General features: G+C 43.0%; 1 protein-coding gene and 1 pseudogene across 7 annotated transcripts in view; one reads left to right on the forward strand and one right to left on the reverse strand.

The window, feature by feature from the left end:
- LOC147638087 (arginine-specific demethylase JMJ20-like) overlaps positions 1-20,921 on the forward strand; it is a 46,890-nt gene extending 25,969 nt beyond the window's left edge. For 6 of the 7 annotated variants that reach the window (XM_086797974.1, XM_086797976.1, XM_086797975.1 and 3 more), the window contains one exon: positions 20,214-20,921. In XM_086797974.1, coding sequence (XP_086654100.1) covers positions 20,214-20,911 — 698 coding nt within the window. In that variant the 3' untranslated portion in view covers positions 20,912-20,921. Of the gene's footprint in view, positions 1-19,017; positions 20,174-20,213 lie in introns of those variants that run through there. The other variant, XM_086797980.1, reaches the window with a different exon arrangement.
- Positions 14,688-16,342, reverse strand: LOC147638088 (uncharacterized; annotated as a pseudogene).
- Positions 20,922-25,683: the final 4,762 nt, after the last annotated feature.

The following is a 25,683-nucleotide window of genomic DNA, read 5'->3' on the forward strand; positions in this document are numbered from 1 at the left end:
GTAGACACAATATTCTTTTTTGTGTCCATGAATATCATGAGGGAGAGGGGGTACTAACACCTTTGGGGGATGAATGGCCCATGAGACTAATGATGATACAATTTGTGTTAAAAGTCTGTGATGTGAGATGCATAGGGCATCCCCTATAACATAAAAGCACAATGGAAATGAAAATAGGTGGAAACTGTATTTGTCTATACAAACGAGTAAATGAAAAAGGAACAACCGTGTATTGTCTGGTCCATTGAGTAGTTCTCAGTCAGTCAGCATGGATGCCAACCATTTTTTCAAGGATTTGGGGAATGCATATGGGAATAGTAGCAAAAGCTGAGCATTCAGTCTCCAAACCCCTTTGCAAACTGCATCTTATGGCTCTAGCTTTGTCAAATTGTGGGTTGTTAAGCAAATGAGACTTTGTAGGTGATGCTTATGTCCGAAGTGTAGTGATGGTACTTTTCCTCTCCCATGTAATCAAACATGGCCCTTGAGAATCATTTCATAGTGGGTCCTTAGAGGGATTCGTAAGTTGTACGGAGTCCTATCCATCCATCATCCACCCCGAGTTTCAGAGCTTGCTCTTATGAGTCTTCTGCACCTCACAATTGACGTCTTATGGATTCTTTGTGAGAGCTCTGCTGGTTATATCAGCATTCCAAGGACCTTGATGGGTAGGCTCTGTGAGAGTCACATGAATTATCCTCATTCATTGGATGCATGTGTCATGCTAAGCTACTAATCAGGTTTACGGTTAGGATTAGGGTTTAGCAAAAGAATCAACCATGTCGTGAGCCATAACCTATAAAAGGACAAAAGAGGGTATGCTTGAATGTAATCACTGCAATACACAAGTTGATGCAACTAATGCACTTTATTGCAAAGTTAGCCAACTAGTTGGGCAACTGAGTTTGCCTTAAACAAGACCCCTCTCTCCTATTCTGCTTGTCTTCTACAAACAGCCAAGGAAGAGAAGATCTAGTCATGAAGAATTGGGTATCCTAGTATTCACCCGTGGAACATAAGCCATTAATGCAAATTAATCTAAGGCTTCCTATTGTAGGAGATTTCAGCCGTTGAGAGAGGATTACATGAGGGGTTTGTGCTGTATTCATAGTTAGCATAGTATGCAATTAAGTTTTCAAGAGATTTAGTAGGATTCTTTGTAAATATGTCATACTTTCTTTAGTTCAATAATATAGAGTAAGTTAGGTCAAGAAAATCGAGTGTGTCATTCTCTTTCCTCGCTTCCTCTTTTCTGAATTTTTCCGATTTTGTCTCCAAGGTCATTGAAAGAACCAAGGTTCTTTAGTGGTATCAGAATAGGTTTCTCTCTCCACTGTGTGGCATTGGTACCAAAGCTAATTTCTCCTTGTACCTTGACATTGGTATCACAACAGGTTTCTCTCCACTATGTGGCATTGGCATGAGAGCAAGCTTTAGATAGCTATTACCAATCTGGAACAGTTTAACTCTAGATACAGAATTTAGTGGAATGAAGACGAATTTGGAGATGATGTAGGCCATTTTTATAGCTCACATGCAGATTGATTTGCAGATGATGACTCCATTTCTGGAAGATGATCCCAAGCAAATAATTCAACACTTAAAGGAAGAAGCCAAGTTTGAAGATGGAAAAGATCACCAAGAAGGAGAGGGTTTCCTCAATAGAGGAAGATTTTCACGATGTGGAAGTGATTTAACAACAATTTTGAAGAATCAGCATACATTCAGAGCCTAGAGTTGATGGTAATATCTAAAACAGGGATTGACCATACCATAGTCTCCGACTTCACCTTACCAATAAGGTTTAGACTCAAGGTTAGGGTTGACCGAATTGTGAGCCCTAATCCATAAAGAGGCAATAGAGATAATGTATCAACGAAAAACACAACACTAGGGGTCTACTATTTCAAATGGGCCAAATCCCTCTCGTCGAAAGAGGTAGTGAAATCATTTTGGACCTCACAATACACTGAGCACCCTTAGATATAATGCTCCTTCATCTCGACCTCCTAGGTGCACAATCTTCACTTTGAGGTGGTGGGGATGAAATTTGATCTGCCTAATCACAATCCGCATGGCATGAGACGTGTGTGTGTGTGTGTGTGTGTGGGTATCTAGGTCTCCGGATGAAGCCATAGAGAACTGCATCTTCAAGGATAGCTCTGAAGGTGCAAGCTATGTGGTGTGGGTATGTAGACAGAAAAGGTTGTCGAAAATGAGGCAGTTTACCTCTTGATAGGTGACATGGAGAAATGAAGCATTAAAGGTGTACAGGAAGGGTGGCAAATGATTCGTATGAGGTTTGTGCGAGAAAAATCAGCAGACTCTGGCGTACTATGCTTTGTCATGTCCTGGTCTTGCCAGTCTCCAAGGTGACTCCAATGCAACTCGCGTGGGAGTCTTTGTGCGTCCATGGTGTAGATGCTGTGTGTGGAGGCCACCGTCCAAAAGAGTACATCTACCACCAAGGGTGGTGCTCCAAACTCTTCTAGTATGTAGTGTGGTACAGAGGGTTTACTCTCAATCTGTGAGGACTTCTTAGTCTATTAGTGATTTAAGACATTATTAAAAAAAACTTAACACTGAAAAGCAAGATGCTTAGAGCAGAAAGCTATGTGTTTGCATTGAGACACGAGGCCTTGTTAAATAGGGCCTAAAGAGATGCAAATGAAGAGGCACATCCGTGATGAAAGGGTGTGACTCTTGAATGAATAGTTATGTCCTTTGGACATAGAGATGTGTCCCTTTGAAGAGACGTGTCCTTTGGTGATGACCCATGTGACAAGGTGTGACCCTTCATTGGTGCCCTTACAATGATTAAGAGTAATTAGAGATAATTAAGGGTAATTAAGAGAGATTAAGTCACAATCGTGACAGAATCACAAACAAAAATATCAAAATCGGAAGCCTCTCAACATTCCTCCACTCTTTTGCTCCAAGATGAGTTGGAGTTGCTGAAGTGAACAACCACCCTAGTGTTGGGTTCCTAGAAGTGTGCTTGGAAGCGGTGTCTCTCAAGGACGGCCAATGCAGCATATCCTCTCGTCAGCTTGGCCTGGGCCATTGGACACACGGTAAAGATTGGGTTAGTAAAAGTAAGTACACATAAGGTGCAACTAATCATGATGGTCTTGTAGTTATGGGTCCAAGGGGTCCTTGCCCTTATGGATAGGGTTGATGTTGTTACTAGATCATGAAGGTGGAAAACCTTGGCAAAGAGTGCTGTTGAATTTATTAGCTAGCAAAGGAGCTAAGGTATCACATCCATGAGCAATGGGCGCAGCTAGTAATCCCCCAATAATCCCTCATTGTCCTTAGCTCTATCATTATGGAAATTGTGAATGGCCTTGGTAAGATTGGACATGGTTGGGTTAGGGGGTCTTGGAGGGACGTTAATAGGGTATATGGTATTGGGTCTGTGCATAGGTGTGCCAAGTGGCAGAGTCAGGTAGGTGTGATCAGTTCCAAGAGGGGGGGAGGGTAATGAAGTCATGGATATGCTAGGCTAAGGGAGGGAATCCATTCAGTAATCTACTATGCTGGAGCTTTCACCACATGGGCAGCAGGTGAGACCACCAGAGAAGGGCCATTTGGCCACTCTGTTGTGGGTCGTTAAAATAGGCACTGAAGTTACCCAGAAGGAGGATGTTTCTAAGTCTGGAAAACTCTGCGATCTCAGCAAACAAAGACAGGTATGGTGAGCTCACATGCTATGGAGCTTTGTGCATATGCAGATGTCTCTAAGGGGAAAGTAGCAGCCTGCTAACCGCAAGGTTAGCCGGCCTAATCTTGGGTTAGGGGACCCTGAAGATTAGCACAGCAGGCTGATTACATGGGCTAAGGTGTTAATTGTGATATCCCATGAGTTAGCTATTTATAGGTCGATAGTGGCTATTTATAAGTGGGTGAGCCTATTGAGTGGACTATTGTGTTATATCGTTCTATCACATGGCAGAGGCCTATGCCTGGGCCTTGGACATGGTCCACTCCGAGCCTTAGCCCCTGTGCTTGGGGGTGGTCTGCCGATGTAGACCTACGGTTGGGTGGTGAGCCCCCACCCCTTTAAGTTGGTTGCTAATCATGCTTGTCCTATGCTAAGGTGATCTATGGGCATAATAGTTGGTATGAGAGCGTGGCTAAACCGCAAGAGGACAACGTCAAAGCACAGGCAAAGGTTTCTATAAGCAAAACATTTTGTGTTTTTTGAGGGTTTCGAGAGAACCAAGTATTCCTCCACCTTTGCTGCTAGGGTTTGACGCATACTCAGATTCAAAGGTATGTGTACTCGTTTTTTGATTTAAAGTTGCCTAGGAGTAGTAGAGCGGGTTCATGAACGTAACGATTGGAGAAGAGAAGTTTGGCAAAGGATGTGCTTGAAGCATGTGAAGTGTATGCTGAATATGGACAAATGTCCACAGGTCCTTTGATTGGAATGGCAAGCTAATTATGCTCTTCACGATATTCTTGTGTAGGACTTAGCTGAGGTAGTGGTATTTTGAGACTGGCTAGCCATTTATGGTTGTGATTTGTGCTAGTGAGTAGCTACAGTGTCATTTGGGGATTGACATGTTTTGTTGCTTTTGAGTTCTATGCACTTATGGTAGCCCGAGGATTGAATGAGATGGTAGTAATGGAATGGTGTATTAGACAGATTGATGTGGTGTCTAACGTGAAAGTTGACTGACATTCAGGTAGGAGTCTGGTTGTATCAAGACTGGGACTAGGAAGGAATTGATCGCTCCAACTTGGTTTTATGGATCTAAAGGTTGTCTTATATGGAGTATATCTTGGTGGTATGGGATGCTAGGATCTTCTGCACGTAGGTTTCTCGATGCATCTATAATTTCGTTGGGGTGTTAGTTAACCGAAGGTGAGTAGTGTTGATCTTTGAATCAACTATAGGGAAGGGGGAAGAATAGTTAACTGAAGGGGGAAAGGATTTGTGATGATTGGAGTGTTACTGCTCGTTGATTGCAACTATGATTGGATCTATGATTGATGTCGTGAAATGCTATGTTTCATTATTGGTATGGTGAAGCTGCTATGTTTTTCCCATTTTGACTGTGGGAAACCCATAGGCACATAGATTCGGTTAGCCAGTGGATCTTGACGCTCGCGCATATCATATACTTTGTAGAGATCCGTATGCAAAGAATGTATCACTGATGTTGAGATCAATCAATCCCTCCGATTGATTTATTCTTCCGAGAGGATACCGTTTGTGTGCCGGATGTTGTTTCGGAATTGCTAGCAGCTTTATTATACCTTGAGGAACATTATGGAGTCCGCAAACTGATTAGTGATGGATTTGTAAAACATATATTGGGCATATCTTGGTGGTATGGGACACTAGGATCTACCACATGCGCAGTGAAGGCACTCAAGGGTTAGGGTTTACACAGGTTCAAGCAAGCAAGCGTGGAAACCAAGATGAGAGAGCACGACTTCCAATATGCTTCAATGAATAAAATCAAGTACAATAGCCACATGATAGTGACCCTAAAAGATAAGTGTTCACATGTCCGGCCATAAATGTGCCGGGTGGACCAAAACACTTATAAACTGCATATAAGTGAAACTAACCTAAACTGGGGGAAAAAACCTCCACTAACTGAAGTAAAAAGTGCCCCAGTAATCTACTGATGATCACTAGCACTCCTCTGGGTGCATACACAGCATAAAACCCAACAAACCCCCCTGAAGTGATATGTGATCACTGTACATCATCCACCAAAAGGAAACAAATTCAAAGCATTGCGGAATGCTTCAAATTTCGGACGTGGTAATGCCTTGGTGAAGATGTCTGCCACATTTTGATCTGTAGGACAGTAGATCAGACTGATATCTCCTGCCTGGAGTCTCTCCCGAACAAAATGATAGTGAATCTCAATGTGTTTCGTGCGAGCATGAAACACAGGATTCCTGGCCACAGCAATGGCACTCTGACTATCAGTATAGATAGGTGTAGCCTCCTCCACTGAAATATCCATATCAGTCATAAGACGACGCAGCCAAACACACTCAACAGTAGTAGTGTAGGCTGCTCTGTACTCTGCCTCACAAGACGAAGTGGCCACTGTGGTCTGTTTCTTGCTTAGCCAAGAAATGCATGAAGCGCCAAGGAAGAAACAATTTCCACTAGTGGAATGTCTGGTATCAAAATCACCAGCCCAATCTGAATCACTGTAAGCATGTAACTGCATGTCACCCCCCTCAGGATAAAGCAAACCAAGAGACGAGGTACCCTGCAAATAACGGAATACACGCTTCACAGCTTGCCAATGTGACAACCGTGGGCTGTGCATGAATCTGCTCAACTGAGAGACTGCATACTGAATATCTGGCCTTGTATTACACAAGTAAATGAGGCACCCAACAGCCTGAGCATATGTAGTGGCATCAAATGAAACACTGTCATCTTGTAGTGACAGTTTCATCCCAGGCTCCATAGGAGTACTAATAGGCTTGCAATCCTGAAATTTAAACTTCTCCAGAAGTTTAGCAACATAATGTGATTGCAACAACCCAATGCCTCTGTTATCCTGCACAAACTGTATGCCCAAATAGTAATGTACAAGGCCCAAGTCAGACATGTCAAATGTCTGTTGCAGTATCTCTTTAAAAGCTGCAATTTTGTCATCATTTGATCCCATGAGCAAGAGATCATCCACATAAAGACTGATGACCAGCAGATCTGTCTCTTCTTTCTTCACATACAAAGTGGCCTCTGATGGACTGTTCACAAATCCCTGAGTGAGTAGAAAAGCATCTATTTTTGCATACCAAGCTCGTGGAGCTTGTTTCAAACCATACAAGGCCTTTTTCAGCCTGCAAACTTTCCCCTCATGACCATGTTCTGCAAATCCCATGGGCTGAAATACATAAACTTCCTCCTCGAGGTCCCCATGTAGGAATGCAGTCTTTATGTCCAACTGGTGAACAACCCAACCACGATGTGCAGCCAATGCACTGACACACCTAAGTGTCGACATACGGGATGTAGGAGCAAATGTCTCCTCATAATCAATGCCCTTCTTCTGTGCATAGCCCTTTGCAACTAGACGGGCTTTGTACCTGTCAATGGATCCATCTGCATGTCTTTTCAACTTATAGACCCATTTAGTACCAATGGCTTTCTTGCCTTTGGGTAGATCAACCAAATCCCATGTTTGATTCTTTTTAATAGAATCAATCTCATCCTGCATGGCTTTGTTCCAATGCACATTATCTCGTGCATCCACAAATGAATCAGGCTCATCATCATCCTGTAAACTGGCTGCCATAACCAGATTCAAATCCATGATGTGTGCATGCTCATTGGTCCTTGTTTCCCTACGAGTACGACCAGCAAGAGGACCCTCTAAATGGCTGTCCTGTAATGTCCTCAAATAACATCTAGGTATATGTCTGACCTGTGGTGCCTGCTGTCCCATATTTGGTTCAGCTTCTGGCTCATTTGGCTGCTGAATTTCTGCACCACCTACATCATTTGCTGGCTGTCCAGTACCCTCATGAGTTGGATCACCAACTGTGGAATGAAACTCCATGGGTAGTAGACCTTCAAACACATCATTTTCAGCCTGATTTGCCTCATAACCAGCCATGGATAATTCTGATTTTTCATCAAAAATCACATCCCGACTGATGAATATCTTCCTGGATAGTGGGTCATATAACCTGTAGCCCTTGCTTTCACGGCTATACCCAACAAAAATGCATTTTGTGGCTTTATCATCAAGCTTCCTCCTCAACTCTTTGGGTATGTGTGCATATGCAAGACACCCAAAGATACGAAAATGCGATACAGAAGGCTTGCGGCCATGCCAAGCCTCAAAAGGAGTAATAGAAACCAATGCCTTGTGGGACATCGATTCAAAATATGACAAGCACACATTACTGCTTCCACCCAAAAGATATGTGGTAGTCTTTTTGCCTTTAGCATACATCTGGCCATCTCCATGAGTGACTGATTTTTCCTTTCTGCAACCCCATTCTGCTGTGGAGTGTAAGGAGTAGTATACTGATGTTTTATACCTCTACTCCCAAGAAAGGAATTCAGCACATGTGACATATATTCCCCCCCTCGGTCAGAACGGAGAGTCTTCATCTTGCATCCTGACTCTGTCTCAGCAAGGGCTACAAAGGCCAAAAATGCATCATATACCTGTGATTTCTGTGTCAAAGGATAGACCCAGCATATACAAGAGAAGTCATCAATAAATGTTGCAAAATAAAAGCAACCACCTAATGACTTCGTCTGCATGGGACCACAAAGATCACTGTGTATAAGTTGCAACTTTGCAGTTGCTCTTAGAGCCTGATCACGTGGGAAGGAAAACCTGTGCATTTTTCCCAAAATACATCCTTCACAAATGTGATCTGGAGGTCTCTCCATGAGAGGTAGATCTGTAAACATATTATGTCGCTGCATAAGCATAAGACTACCAAAATTTACATGCCCCATGCGAGCATGCCATAACTCCGCATCAACCATAGCTGGAGTAAGAGTGAATGCATGATTTGCAGACTGATTTACTGGCTGAAATGCATCCAACTCATAAAGTCCATGACATAATGTACCAGTAAGCATCAAGGTCAAGGCATTTGCTTTTTCTCTGACCATGCATTTATCATCATCAAAGTAGACCTGCATTCCACAATGTGCTAAAGAAGAAATGGACAATAAATTCTTCTTTATCCCTGGTACATATAAGGCATCTGTAAGGCGGAGAATGGAGCCATCAATGGCTGTAAGCTGAATCTCCCCAATGCCACAAACTGGATATGAAGCATTGTTGGCACACTGAACAGTTTTGCCAACAGGGGCAGGGCCAACATGACTAAACAAATCCCTGCGAGATGTGATATGCTTTGAGGCATTACTATCAAAATACCAAGTACATGCATGCTCTGTCAAACTGAGTGCCTGTGAAGACCAAGAGGCATCATAGCTGCATGTATAAAAACAGTAATCTCTGTCCTCAACAAAAGAAGCAGTCTCTGGAGGAGCTTTAGAAGTATCATTAACTGACATCCCAGCTTCCTTTGCCTTCTCTTTGGCAATCCTCTTCCTACATTCCGTGATGTAGTGACCTGGCTTCTTACAGTAATGACATTTGCCCTTCTTCTTGGGCTGTCCATCACCTTTCTTGGTATCCTGTGAAGAACCACCGTTCAAAGAGGTATGGAAAGCCAAGTAAGATCTTGGCAAAGAGTGCAAGATGGTGGACACAAGCTGTGTCTCAGGAATAATCTCATCCACATTGATGAGTTGCTCTCTCAAATCCTGCAGCTTGTTTAAGTGGCTAGACATATCATCTCCTTCATTCATCTTCTGATTTTCTAGCTCTCTTTTCAAAAATGAGATCCTAGCCTCATTACGAGCAGCATACATCTGCTCCAAAGTCACCCATGCATTCTGTGAAGAGCCAGCTGAACGAATATGAGGTATAATGGACCTCTGTACTAACAATGCAATGAGTGACAAAGCTTGTGCATCCCTGGCATCCCATGTCTTTTGAGCATTTGTTCTCTGAACAGGCAATGGCTGTCCTGGAGCCTGTACCTGTTGTCCTCGTCCACGAGCACCCCCTTGGGGAGGAGTCTCTGGAGCCAATGGACCTGGACGTGGTTCATCACCACTAACAAAATCCCAAAGACCTTTTGCCACAAGCACATTTTTCAGCATAAAACTCCACAAGGAGTAGTTCGTGCCATCCAATTTGTCTTCCTTAGACAAATATGTGAATACATCACTTTGCTGTTGATTTGCCATTATGCTTTACGCACAATGTTGTACCTGTTTACCAAAAAACCCAATAACAGAAACCCTGATAACAACTGTACTCCACTGAATACAGTTCACCCAAATCTGCCTGCACTCTCAATCCTCTGAATGTGCAGCTCAATGCACCAATGACTGAGTAGAGCAGCAAATGGCGTACACAATGCCAAAATGCCCCAAAAATGCCCAAATTTGCTGCACCCAAACTGTGCAAAAAAACCTGTATATTTTCTTGCTAGAAAATCTGCCTGTTGTGCCTGTATATTTTCACAGAGAAAATGAAAATGCCCAATATTCAAAATATGTAATGCTTACCACTTCTGTATTGTGCAGGTACTCAGCAACTCAGTCGAGGTGCTGTACTGTTCATGTACTTTGACTGTACTATTGCAGTCGTGTACTACCAGTTCCACAGTATTGTCCTGGCGCAGTCTTCGAATCAGGTACAGTATACGCGTGTGCTGCTGTTTCAGGTACAGATGATGACAGGCGCACTCATTCGAAATAGGTACAAATGAAGGTACTGTAGGCGGCGCTTGACTGTTGCAGTACCCGACTGAAAGCGACCAGGTTACAGAAGGCGGCGCACAGCTGTATGGCTGCGCTTGACTGTATGGGCTGGTACACGTACGCTGAAGGCGATGCAGGCGGCGCACAGGTGTACGGGCTGAAGGCCGACTGAAGGCGACCAGGCACGGGCAGGTGGCGCAGACTGGCTGGTACACGAGCGCAGAGTTTGTAGGCGGCGTGCTGTACCCGACTGAAGGCGACGTGCAGGAGTTGTAGGCGGCGTACTGTACCCGACTGAAGGCTACGTGCAGTAGTTGTAGGCGGCGTACTGTACCCGACTGATGGCGACGTGCAGTACTGAATGTACGGGCAGCTAGCGCACACTTACAGCTGAAGACGGCGCTGGCTGGGTGTACGGGCTGGAGATGCTGAAGCCGGCGCCTGACAAGGTGTATTGAAGCTGGCGCAAACAAGGTGTACGTATGCTGTACGGGCTGCAGCAATGCAGAGCTTCAATGCTCTGATACCAATTGAAGGCACTCAAGGGTTAGGGTTAGGGTTTACACAGGTTCAAGCAAGCAAGCGTGGAAACCAAGATGAGAGAGCACGACTTCCAATATGCTTCAATGAATAAAATCAAGTACAATAGCCACATGATAGTGACCCTAAAAGATAAGTGTTCACATGTCCGGCCATAAATGTGCCGGGTGGACCAAAACACTTATAAACTGCATATAAGTGAAACTAACCTAAACTGGGGGAAAAAACCTCCACTAACTGAAGTAAAAAGTGCCCCAGTAATCTACTGATGATCACTAGCACTCCTCTGGGTGCATACACAGCATAAAACCCAACACGCAGTTTAGCCCTCGATGAGGCAATTGCATAGGCTTTGATGTGGCATTTTTTTTGTATAAAGAAGAAGTTAGTGTGGCCTCAAATTCAATCTATGCTATATAATCTTCAAAGACTCATTGGAGAGCATTGGATCATATCATTGGTTTTTTCAACTTGCATTCTTTCTTTAATATAATAGACATTGTCTTCCACATCACACAGTATGTGCTTTTCTTACCTCACATTAGAGTTTCATCCTTAAAAGCTATAGCAACAAAGAACTAGAATATGAAATGGGGTGTTGTAACAAACAATATGCTTGATTGCTTCTATAAAGCACTAGTGGGCTCTAGCCATGTGTGCCTCTGCTAAGACTGCGTTGAGAGAGAAAGAAAGTTATATAAACGTTTACGGAAGACCCCTAGGGCCTATGAGACCAGAAGTAATACAATGGTACCATGGATATACAGAGCCATGGAAAACTGAAAGAAAAAGTAAAATGAAAACATCTGACAATACATGTGATCAACAGATGATCCTATGTAGAGTGAGATATGTTGTGATCAGCTAATGACGATACCCGCCTCAGCGAGAACCGATCTGATGGTGGAGTGAATGTTAGGTCTCTGTGATGGGAGTGTGTCATGTTGGCGGAGAACCTCACGAATCAGTCTCTGTGCGGTGGAGCGACCTAATGCTCTTGGTCAGGGACGTCTGGCTCGCAGAATGGATCGAGCTCTCTCGCTAAGAACTCCTCCAGGGCGTGGAGCTAGAGCGTCGGTACGGTCTGATGTCGTAGTAGAGGAACTATTGTGGGCAATGGTTTCCGATGCGGATGTCTTGTCAGAGCTAGGGCTATCTCTCAGCATGCTGCCTCAACACTACATCCCTGTGTCGTCTGACCTCCATCAAGTACATGCTCAAGCACCTCTGATCCTCAAACTATATCACCCGTGTGAGTGGTCCGAATCCCTCTCGGAAGAGGTAGTGGAATCTCCCCCATATCTCGTAGTAAGCCGGGCATCTGAACATATAATGGGCCTCATCCTCTACTGCTTCTGTGGTACATACTGTGCATGTCCTCTCCTCATGTGCGATATCCTTAGCTTTGCGAGTCTCTACTTTGAGGCGGTGGGAGGATACCCTGAGTTGCCCGATCGTGATACGCATAGCATGTGACATGTGTCTGTATGTTTCGCGGGATCTAAAAGAATCCATCCTTGGAGAGTCTCAAGAAGTGATCTCTGTAGAACTCACACTTCTTTCCAATCTCTGGACAGAGACACCCATGTCTGGTGTATGTGTAGTCCGAGTAGATCCAACTGGATGATCCGGTTGATCTCCTGTCATGAGAGATCAAGGTAGGGGTGAATTGAGGCTATACTGAAACGGGGGGAGACAGTCCATCTGCATGCCATGTGCATGAAACCACTCGACTACCTCAGAGTACCATGCATGTGTCGGTAATGGTGGTGGCCGTGTGGCTGAGGAGGAGGGCAGTCTAGCTCGTCTCAATCACTCCCTCTCCCTCTCGTAGTATAAATGCATAGAGGACTCTAGTGCTAGTCATGGGAGGCGATCTCTGTCAAGCGTGTATACATGGTGAATATAAGTGACAGTCTGAAAAAGGGCATTTGTAACTAGTGGGGCCATCCCAAACTCTGCATGTAGAATGTCATGTGGTACAGATGGCTTACTCTTGATCATGCATGACAACATCATCACCTGTAGCCTCTCTATGCTCCTCCAGTGATCCTTCCCTAGGCCTGGCCCCTAGAAGGCTGCACCATACATAGCCGTTGGTCGTGCTAGAGTATCAAAGAGCCAACCATTAGTGCAAGGTTCTAGGAAATGTGCCTGGAAACACAGTCTCTCCATACGGGCGAGGGAGGCATGCCCCCTTGCAGGTCGGTCAGTGGTGGCAGCTGTGGTCATGCAGAACAAAGGGCCCGTAAAAGTGACTCCTAGATACACATACTTCTGCACAATCTCCACTGGGGCATCTCTATATATGAAAGAAAATCATGAGGTGACTGCATAAGATGTGTTGAAGACCATAACCTTGAGAGAGAGAGAGAGAGAAATGAAATGAAATGTTATATCAACGTCTTCAAAAGGCCAAAGTGACCTATGAGACCAAAGTTACAACCATGTGACATCTGATACATTGTCTGGAAAAGAAAAGAAAGAACTGAAGGTAAGTATCTAGCCCTACAATACATCAACAGGGAGCATCCGGAAGTAGCAACTAGGGAGAGTGGGAAGCTAATGCTACTAGTCAAAATGGGGTACATGAGTACATGAATACATGAATATGGGGGAGAGTTGTGTTATTAACGTCTACGAAAGATGGGAAGGGTCTATGAAACCCAAAAAGATGTAAAAGATGTTACATTTGATCCATAAGTAGGACAATATGAAAAACCAAAAGACTAGCCATTGAAAGAAAATACAGGGTGACCATACTATAAGGGCCTTGTGCCTACAATATAGTAGGCAACAAAAACACCTCATGTTTTCAGACTCATGTTGTGTCGTCATCTCATGGGTCGAGTACATGGCCTTGATACGAGGGTTAAATTGTTAACCTCGGGCCCGGGGGTTAGGTTGGCAGATCTTAGGTTAGGGGACCCAAAAGATAAGTTAAAGTCGACTAATTATAAGGGCAAAGGCTTATAAGTTAGTAATCCCATAACTATAGCTTTTTTTGGAAAAAGCGAGGGTAATGTGATGAGTGGATTGTTCTATTGTTTTGTCACGTGACAAGATGCTCTATGCCTAGACCATGGATGCAATCCACTTCCGATTATAGGGTCACGGTGGATAGAAGGTGGCCATGACTACATAAATGAGAGAGAGAGAGCACTGTGTAGGCGGAGAGGGTGAGAGAGTACAAAGCCAATGATTTTGCATGACTCAAAGATAATGATTGATATGATAAAACCTCAATGAGTGCAATGCTTTTTTAGGCTTATAGCCTTATCTTTTGACACATCACACACATTGGGGCAATGACACATGGCTAGGCCCATAGTTTTTCCATACGACAACCATACAGCAAACACATACGAGTATGGAAGTACGGAAAAAGTACGGTTCAGACCCCCAAGAAAATCCATACATTTGATACCATAAGGAAAAACATGCTACATATGACACAAAAAACCAAAGAAACTTGAAAGTTGAAACTCCAAAGATTTTGGGATTAGAAAAAACATAAATGATATAGAGTCAGAATCCAAACTCCGGACTTTATATTACTGTTTACATCATACATGATCAATGATGTATCATGTAACATGTTACCTAAGTAGGGAGCGTGGAGTGGGGAAATGCCAAAACCTGTCACTTGTAGGTTGTGCCATGTGGACAAACATGAGGAGGTACAAGCCTCAAGAAACTAAATAAAACATGAGTGGAAGCGAGCAAAAACATGGATGACGGAGTGCTCACTGCTCAGTGTGCAAGCCACAAAACCTGTAGACTAACTCTTGAGTAGTGAGGAAAAACGTAAGTAGGAAGTGGACAAAACATAAGTAGAGAGTGGAAGAACTAGTCCTAAGCCTCATCAAAGCTCCCCTCATCCTTAGCATGATCAATGGGCTCCTCATCCTCATCAGCAAACTCCTCCTCCTCCTCATCATCATCATCAAACTCATAAGCCTCGGTAGCAACTGAGCATGATGTCCCAACATGGCCAGAGGATGGCTGGCGCTCCTTATCTTTTTCTTTGTTGAGCATATCCAATGTGATCTCCATTCTCTCATAGCCACTTTCTTTGATCTTGGAGATGAGCGTCAAGTTTGTGTGTATGAAAACGAGCTTCTCTATATGAGAAGGGAGAAGTCTGTTTCTTCTCTTAGTATGAATGAGAGAAAATGTGCTCCAATTTCTTTCACATGGGGAGGCACATGTGCCTTGAGAAAGCACCCTAAGTGCAAGAGTTTGTAATTTGGGTGTGCAAGCCCCAAATGTCTCCCACCATTTCATACCCTCTTACATTCTTTTCTCATCTTTTGCAATGGGACGAGCAAATGTGCCGCTTTCTTGCTTATACTTGTCTAGCTCATCAATGAGATCTCCTTGCAAGGCCAAATCTCACTTAGTGTATTTTTCCAACAATGTCATCCATCCATCATGCACCTCTGAGTCACTATCTTGCTCTTTTTCTTTCCATACAGGGTGCAAGATATAGCCCACAGCATGCAATGGTGTGTGCACCATTGTACCAATGCATAGGTCTTCGATCTCTTTCATCTTACTGGCCTCAATGCCTTGCATGTTTTGTTCTTGCTCTACCATACGATTTGTAAGCTCATACATGAGGCCCATGGTGGCTCCTTTCCTGTCAACCAAGCTGAGAATCTTCAAAATGGGAGCACATATCTTGACAATGGTTCTTGCCTCTTGCAAAAAAGATGTAGAGAACACAATGTCTAACACCACAATTGCGTGAGGGGTCTTTGATGCCTTCATTTTTACAAATTTATCATCAATCATCAGCTTGCGCACACCCTCCATACATCTTTCATCCAAGAGAGTAACCAACATAATAAAAAAATATGCAAACAGAGTTGCAAAAGGCTTCACCAAGTCCTTGTTGAGTTTTCTAAACAATGCCAACACTGTGGACTTCCTTGTGACAAATGTAACAACTTAAGTTGCTTGGTTTAGCACTTTCGCAACCTAAGGAATTTTGCCAATGTCCTCAAACAAGAGATCCAAGCAATGGCATGCACATCTAGTGTAGAAAATGGTTGGCCAGTGGCCACTCCTGTTCAACCAATTCCCCAGCCCGAACACCATTCGATGCGTTATCAATGCATACCTGCACAACATTTGTTGGGCCAAACTCAATGATAATCTACTTTAAATGCTGGAAAATAAACTCCCTAGACTTGAACTCCCTAGATGTGTCCACAGAATTTAAGAATACAGTGCCATGAATGGAGCATGCAAGAAAATTTATGGTAGGCCTGCGCTGCCTAGTGTCTGACCATCCATCAGAAACAATGGTGCATCCATATTTTTTCCATTTCTCGTGCACACCCATGATCTCATGATCAATGCATTTGACCTCATCCACTAACTCAGTGGTGCGCAAGCAATGGTAAGATGGAGGCACATAAGAAGGACCGGCATGTCCAATTGCCTTCACGATCTCCAAAAAGTAAGGACTCCTGACTTTCCAATGGGGAATGTCCTCCGCATAAAAGAACCTGTGCACTACAATGGTTGCTTTTTTTCATGCTTGTACATTCCATGCATTTGCCAAATCCCCTTTCCCTTTAGACATCTTTCTCTTCTTACATGATGACCCAACATTTGCACTACCGCTGACTTGTGCCTCTCGGCCATGAACACAGCTACGACTATCTGCATGAAACCTCTTGCAAACATCTTTAACCTCCGCATGGCCCCACACCATGGCCAACCAAGCCCAACATGTGTGCCCGAATGCGTAGCAAGTCTCCATCCCATTGATGAGGGCAATAATTGCATTTACAGTTGAATTGCCCTTTTCCAAGGGCCTTCACTTGGCTCACACATTGCCACTCCGGATGCTTGGATCGGCCCCATTTGTAAAAAGGGCGATTTAGACAGAACTGCACTAGAGGTTGAAGAGGCCGACATTGGGCACAAAATTGAACAAATTTAAGTCTTGAAGTACGAAGAGGTCTCAGGGGGGAAGGCACACACTTGTGACTTGACAAACCATGCACACAGTGGCCACGGTCCACTGGCGGCAAGTGTACACACACAAACACAAGGTTGAAAGTTGAAACTTTCTAGACTCACTAGAGGGGGAAGGGGGGGTGAAGGCAGAAAAAAGGGGGGCGTGGGCAAGAAAACGGAGAGCAAAATGTGCAACAGCCAGCTTTTCTTACCTTAAGCCTTAAGGCTTAGCCGCTTAAGTCACAAGTGCTTGCTTGGAGGCCTCAAAATGGTCATGTACGGCAGCCGCATAGTGCAACGTTCTCGAGCAGCACGCACGTCAAATCGGCAGCTAAAAAACCAAAAGTTTCAATAAAGCCCCAAATTTTAGGGCACCATATGGAAAAGGATTTCAGACGTTGGCAGACGCGGACGTGGGCAGACGTGCGGAATTCCAACCGTACGCATACGAAAAAAAACTATGGCTAGGCCTATGACATCACTACTTATTACATTCACACATAATGTTGTTTACACACACTAACACACTAACACATTCTAAGAGGTGGTTTAGACACATAGACAGTACACACGAGACTCTGAATCCCAACAATCCCCCCTTCGGAGCGAAGGTGGTGAGACCCAACACATAAAGGAAGTAGCTACCTTCTAACTCCATCACATGTTGCAAGGGAGCGATCTAGCCATGCACACTTCCAGTGCCATGCTAATCCTCCAATCAACAAGTGACCGAAGCAGCAAGGCCAGCTCTTCATCACCCCCCTAGCTCCCCCCCCCTAGCTCCTAATAGGGATAAAGGATAACACAGAGTCTTTTATAAGTGAAGGCACACAAACACAAAAACATTTGTTACAAATCGTTTTCGGGGGACAACCCGGGCATAGAACTCTTATTTACTCAACACACAAGAAAACTAGAATGCCCAATCATAGTCTTCTTCATTGAGGGAGACCTTGGTTGTTGCTATAGTTGTCTCTTCTTCTTCGATCGGCTCCTCCTCATCTTTAGCACAAGATCTACATGGTGCTTTTCTTGCTCTTTCTCAAGCTTTTTAAAATAGTTTGCTTCTTTGTGGCCCATTCATTTGTAGTACTTGCATTGGATATTTTTATTGCTTTTCGATTTCTGTGCTCCGACAAAAGCCTTTTCGTGGTCAAGGCTGATGCGATTTTCTTCTATCCTTCTCAAGAAGCAAAGCCACTAGGTTTTCAAAGTTTGTAGCTGCCACATGAAGGATTTCCAAAGTTTGTGATCCCTCGCATACTTTTAATGAGTACAGAAACCTTGTCTTCGTCTTTAGGCTCACATTTACGACTAGCAAGTTGCTGGACTATTGACCCAAACTTGGCCAGATGATCACCTAACTCTTCATTGCACATGTGCGGGAGTTGAGGTGGGGAAGCTCACAATAGTCAGGCTGCAGAGCTGTTGTCTTGCCAGAGCAGAGAAGCTCACAGAGCAGCAGCAGAGAAGCAGAGCAGTGAAGAAGGCGGCAGGTCAGGCGAAGATGTGGAGCCATTGCAAAAACGAGACGTTGCAGGCAAGGGCAATGGGGCGCAGCGAACAGTTGTGGAGCGGCGGCAAGAAAGCTGAGAGGCCGGGTAGGAGGGGTCGTGAGACGAGTAGTGGAAAGGACAGAGCAAAGGGATGCACGACTCAAAGATTACGATTGATGTGATAAAAACTTCAATGAAAATAAAGATTGTGTAGGCGGGGAGGGTGAGAAAGTACAAAGCCAATGATTTTGCATGACTCAAAGATTATGATTGATCTGAATAAATCTTCAATGAGTACCATCCTTTTATAGGCTTATAGCCTTATCTTTTGACACATCACACACTGGGGAAATGACACATGGCTAGGCCTATGACATCACTACGTATTACATTCACACATACTGTCTAGCTATAAGTGCCTGTTCACACGCGCAAACAAATTAACACATACTAAGAGGTGGTTTAAACAAATAGACGGTACACAGGAGACTCCGAATCCCAACACCGATCGTCCATCCTTGATGTATACGGTCCACTGATGGTCCCTCGGGGCAGGTCTTGGTGGAATGGGCCTCTAGGGTTGAATGGTATGGTGTATATGGATGGAGCCTTAGCCCCTATGCACAGAGGAGATTTTGTGCCGGATCTATGGTTGGGTTGTGAGCTAGCCCACGAAACCCTAATTTGAATTTCTTGTGTTTGTCCTGTGTTTAGGTGATCTTGAAAGTATTCCAATGCGAGAGTCCCAGATTCTATGGCACGAATCCATGACACAGGTGGCTCCAAAGTGCAAACAGGATATACCCTAAAACACGACGGGATACGAGGACACACTACAATTGGGCATCATTGCCAATATAACTTGAGAATTTAAGGCTAGCGTAGGGAAGGCACAAAATGTTTTCTATTTTGGCACTTGTGTGGGTTGCTTTGTAGTCTCTCTATCTAATCCCACTTTGGTTGAGGGATTCCTACAGTTCAAAATGGTGCACTATACATCACTGCTAGTTTGACAAGAGAATTGAAAAGGAGTGCATTGGTTTTGAAGGTGCTGAAAGTGAGTGTTCTCAAGGCGTGCCAATCAATGATGCCAACCCACTTGCCTACGGTGATGTGGTGGTTGGTCTCATCTTAACACAACTCACAAATATGTGCATGCTCTTACAATCTCCTCTAGCTCTCCATCAAAAATGTAAATGATTGTATGTTCAAGTAACCAGGGCTAGTGTGGAAGATCATAATCTTGGCCTTAACCAAAGTTAACTGTGAGGTTTTTCTCATGGAAAAACTTCTGTTAAGGCATCTAAATGCTGTTGCAGCAGCCCCTCTACCACGTCACCTACATAAAAAAGGATAGAGACCATTGTCTATTATTGTAGAGCTTGCCCCTCCAAAAGAATCAACAAAATCAATTAATTCATCTGTGTAATCCAAAGAGTGTATGGGAGAGTGGGCATCCCCATTTCACCCCAGTAGTGCTTTGAATCGCCTTGAGAGTCACTCAATACTGTGCACACTGCTAGTGACCTGCTCATATAGCATGATGGTGGCTCATATCACAAGCTCCTCCACCACTAGCTGCCTCAGTCTACTGATCAATCGAGCTCATTGGACCTTGTCAAAAGCTCTCCCAAAAATCCACAAATCAACAATGTAATTTCTACCCTTTGTGCTTGGCTTTAGACTGGTTTAGACTGGTTTGTGACATTGTGTGCACTTCTTTTTCTGCTATTCTCCATAGCCTGAAAGAAAGAGGTAATAAATGTTTGTAAATGATAAATAGTATCCCTAGAGGTCATCAAATGCTCTCTGAGATGCTTTGCCTCAAATAGGCAGAGGCCTGAGAGAGAGAGAGAGAGAGAGAGAGAGAGAGAGAGAGACTTCCATTGATGAGCCTTTCTTTCTTGCAGGGATGAACATGTATGATTTGTTCATTTTTCTAAGTAGAATGACAGGCTTCTTCCTCTCCTTCCTAAGGCACAGCGGTATGCAGGACAAGGAAGATGGGAAAATGCAAAAAGAAAAGTCTCGAATACAATCTGTGTGTACAGAATCTGTTTGCAGAAATGTGCTTTTTGAGGTTCTCTTCAACCTGAAATCGATTGGCTGTGTGGCTGAACTCCTGGCTTCAACTGGACTCTCTGAGGGATGTCTATCAGCATCAGTTGAAGCAGGCCAGAAAGCTGGAGGCAAAGAGGAAGATGACCAGTTAAACTGCTGGGGGGATTGGCCTCAGCACTCTGAATATCTTAGTTTCTTGTCTGAAATGCGCAGCCAGTGTGTAGTTAACACAAAGCATAATACAGCAGGAGTGTGCCGCTGTGCCTATCCTGTGGGCGAAATAGCAGATTTGGAAACTAGTTCAGAATCTGTACATATACAAAGCCTGTGTTTGCTTGTATCACATGATAACTCTAACCAGAAATGCTTGAGAGACTTCACAAAGGATGACTGCGAGGCTATCACCAAAAGCCTTGCAGATAATGTTACAAAGGATGAAGCTGAAATCAAGGTGAATTCACCCAAGCAATTGGCCCAAGTTATCAGAGGTGCCATAGAGCACATAAATAAAAAACTGCATTATAAATCTTCACTAAATAATGCATAAATCTGTTTTCTGAAGTTTTTGCAGGAGTGTGAAGAGGTGGTATTGTTTTTTTGGCATTAAATGCAGATCTTTTGTAGGCATATTATTCACTACTGATTTTGTACTGGTTTTGATGATATTTTGATGTTGCTGCATGGCATTGATGAAGTTCTGCCTTTAGTTAGCATGTACCGTCCTTGTACAAGCTTTGAGATCCAAGATGCCATACAGTGAAGCTTGGCTGTTCTGGTGTTAAAAGTTTCCAAGCAACATCCTATGGTCCATGACCTCTTCACTTTTTTGCAACTTCGTCCCTCTTTGTGTCTGCAACTTGTATGGTGTATTTTCATGTCAATAAAGCATGTCCTAAGTGAATCCACTTGCCGTGTTATTTTAGGTGATAAATGGCCAGAAACAACCAGGGGTAATCTTGATGTTCTTGCATGTACATGACTGCATATATCTACCTTAGTGACATGACAGATACTCTCAGAATAGTCCTTTCTTTCTTAAAAACTAGAAGATGGTGAATGAGCCCCCTACTGTATTCAAGGAGTTGAAAATGAGGGGGCTCCAAATTGTGAAGCTTCGGTAGACCAAGGCAATCAATATGGTATATCTATAAAGGTCTAGATATGGTGAGTTTGGAGCCAATGATGTCTTTGGAGTTAAAAGGTTGAGAGAGTGTTTTGAAGTCACTAGAACTCATGTGAGGCATTAGCTCAACAAGATGTGATAGCTTTGTTGTTTCATGGTCCACACCTTATTTCCTATCATACTCATATGATTGGTGAAGCAAGCATGAAGTATGAAACTTAGCTTATCATTCTTGCTCTTTTTTTAAAAATAAAAAAGCTTTTTTGCTAAAAGTGACACCGTGGTTGGTCTACACCCCGCAGGTACCAAGCTTGGGTTTTGAAAAACTTGGGCGTGAGGTTAGGCAGTGGGCACTATACTAAGAAAAAGCCCTACATTGTACCAATGTACTACACATACTTATTAGTACATGTAGTACATAGTATGTACTGTGTACATTCAAGTTTTCAATTTTCAACTTTCAAGTGTCAAATTGTCAATATTTTAGGTCCCAACTCCAACATGTATACATAGCCCCAAATTTAAGGCCACGTATGCAACTCCACGAAGAGTTGAATCATACTTTATCATACCTATCATCATTCTCCTTGATGTACGGCAGTATGAAACGTATGATTGGAGCTATGGTCTGCACAATGCCCACATTGCTATGATAAGATATGGATATATTTTGATTTCATTTAGGACATGGATATATTTTACTATCATAAATTTTGCCTTCTTGTGAACAATTATTTCAAAGTCAGCATATTGCTTTTTATTTTTACATATTAAGCTTGCAAAATGAAAGATTGAAAATGATTCCTTGCCTGTTTTGCACAGCTAGCTACCCACCCTTCCTGATTCATCCATGCCTATGATATGCAAGTTTGCACTATTGGGTGTTCTTTCATGTTGTGCTTATCCATGTTTGCCTTTTGCAAGTTTGCAGTATTGGGCATTATTTGCTCATTGTTTTACTATGCATTATGTGTTATTTGAGTTGATTTTTTTTTAATTGATGGTTTAATTACCTAGAAACCTGTTGCAATTGGCATCATCTTGCATGTTTAAAACAACTGAGGACAAATCCACCTTGGTTGATTTTAAGTGGTTGTGCAAATTGGTGCAATGCGAGCTACAAAATGGGACCAAAACAACGTCAACATCCATTGAATTGGCTTTAAACTCTATCAATGCTTGAAGCTCATTAACTATAGGTGATGTTATTTCTTATATGGCTTTATAGTAATTTGCTATGTTGACTTTTAGCACAAAAGTGCTAAAAATGCTATCATCAACAGAAGTGCTTGTCTAAATAGGAGAATGGCATATTTTCCTATGATTAGAGTTTAGGGTTTAGTCTTATGTCATCTCCTTAACGTACCTTGTGTATTGTCTATGTTTTTCCACCTAACATACACATGCGTAGAAGAAGTGTTATCATAATCAAAATAGTTAACTTTATCAATGACTAAAGTGTAAGACACAATAGCGGAAGCAGGATCAACAACACAATACAAAGCACTGAATTGCAAAAAGAAGTGGAGAGTAAACAGTATTAGTGCTTGCAAACTTGATTACGAACTGATAGTGTTCGCCCCCACCTGGTACAAGGAGCTTTGATAGCAATCTAGACATAATCTGGACGGAGGATGTCTTGCTTACAAGAGTTCTTGAACGCAATGAACTCAATGATTAACTAAGGCTACCAAACCAGCCTATATATAGTACCCAAGGTCAGAATGGACGTAAGTTGATCATGTCGACCAACCCACAACTTGGTCCAAAATGACCAATCAACCATATCATCTAAATGGGACCTTATTAGACTACAACACAGTCTTGTAGGGACCATGTGCAACTCCCACAACCATCTGAGACTGTTTGGACCCTCAAATGGGCACCGTAACTTGAGAACAATGTGTCCTCAGTTTGTTGTCCATCACTCACTAATGCGGTCACTTAGCCCACACAAGCATACATCTTACTTGGCAGAGTGCCATGTGTTGGAAAAGCATTTGCTAAACACTGCACCCTCGTGTTATTTTTGCGGTGACTCATGTGCCTTCTTTATGAGGAGTAGCCATTGTGGGTGAGTACTAAGGCACCCAACAATTCCTAGTTTGGATATTAGACGGGGACCAAGTGTGGCTAGATGGTTAGGAGACACCTTATATAGACTGCTCTCAATGTCCACATGTAGGTGAACTACCTCTTCAATCCAATGCCAAGTCAATAAAAATAGCGCTCCATAAATCTCTTCCCAAAGCCTTTGTAAAAAGGTCTACACAATTCTCTAATTGTCAGGCAATGGACAAGCTTCACCTCTCTATCCATGATAAGCTCATGCACATAATGATATTGTATCTTAATGTGCTTCCTAAGAGATGAAACATCGGGTTCTTGGTAATCGCCATATAACTCTAATTATTGCATAGTAACACTATTGCTCCCTTTTGAGTAATACCCATGTCTCCTAAGATCCTTCTCAACCAGACTGCTTCATAAGCCCAAGTTCTGTCATAACAAACTCTGAACTCAACATCTCCTGTGTCTGCCGAATCTTCTATTCATGGTTCCCCATCATAATGAGGTCGTCTAGAGATAGGACAATAATCATGTACCTACAAAATGTATAAATTTGAATCTGACGGCTTTTAAAAAGACAAATACTTATAAAGAAAGCATCTATCTATTGGTACCATGCCTAAGGGGCTTGTTTCACCCCGTATAATGCCTTTCAAAGTCTGCACCGGTATCTCAAACCTAGATGGTTGTGTCACATAGACCTCCTCCTTGAGATGGCCATTTAGAAATGTTGACTTCACATCCACCTGCAATACCGACCATTTCTCATAAGCAGGCAAGGTTAGTAATGTGTGCAAATAGTGGTTAATACAACTATGGGGACGAATGTCTCTTGAAAGTCAAACCCTTCAACCTACACAAAATCCTTTGCCATGAGCCTTGTCTTGTACTTACTTATCCAATGTACTATGAGACTTGTACTTAACCTTCCAAACCCTTTTGATGTAGATAACCTTCCGTTTTACAAGAAGATTCTCTAAGATCCCAAGTGTGGTTTCTCAAAATTGACTCATACTCTCCATGGCCCTCCTCTAGTTCAAAATATACTTATGCTTCCTCTTACATGGCTGGCTCCTATACTTTCATTATCTCATCCCCATCAAGATATTGATAATGTGAGTGGAGGCTCTCTTCTACTCTATTCTTTTAGATTTACGAACAGCTATTACCGACTCTCCTATGAGTCAGTAGAGCTTTCCCACCCAAAATCTACTTCTGTGGTGTTGCAAGCTTCTCTTCTTCATTGTTTGATGAATCCACCTCTTATGGAGTTGGTATTGTCATTGGTGGTTATGTTTGATGAGCTACTTTTGTGTTGAAGGATAGTGTGGAACGGAGCCTTCTTCTCCACCTGAAAAGGTTATTCCTCAAACACCACATCACAGCTCCTGGTAGTATAGTCGGTAACCCTTTAACTCCATAGTGTACCACCCCAAGAAGATACACTTTCTACTCACTTGGTTCTAGATGAGTCAGGAATATGCACAAAACCTTCACAACCAAAAGTCTTGAAATATGTACAAAAACTTCATAACCAAACATCCGAAAATATGCAACTAAGGATTGCTTACCTTAATAAGCTTCTTGAGGTGTCATACCCTTCACTACCTTTGTGTAACTCTTGTTAAGGATGTGCACTATAATGTTGCAATCCTTTACCTTTGAGCATACTCCATGCCATTCTCCATAATTATGCAACTCTTGTGCTCTACAACACCGTTTTTTATGGAGTATGGGCGACTATCAAATCTCTATTGATCCCATGTCCTTGCAGTAGACATTAAACTCACTTGATGTGAATTCTCCTCCTCAATCACTTTGAAACTTCTTCACACTACCCTCTTTCCTCGTCTTGTTCCTCTACGAAGCTATACCATATTTTGAATTTTCCAAAAGCTTCAAATTATCCCAAAGAAAATACACCCACATCTTTTTACAAAATTATCGATCAATAACAAGAAGTAGGAAGAACCACTCAATGCAGTGGTTGGCATTTTACCATAAAGATCTGTATTTTACAAGCCCTAGAGGAGTGTTTGCATGATTCTTGCTTGCTTGTGGAAATGCATGTCGACGCTGCTTGCCCATCATACAAGCTTCACACACATCTGACATCTTTGAAATTG

This window comes from Cibotium barometz, chromosome 5 (assembly GCF_041138505.1).
Source record: "Cibotium barometz isolate CiBa-2024 chromosome 5, ASM4113850v1, whole genome shotgun sequence".
Lineage (NCBI taxonomy): Eukaryota > Viridiplantae > Streptophyta > Polypodiopsida > Cyatheales > Cibotiaceae > Cibotium > Cibotium barometz.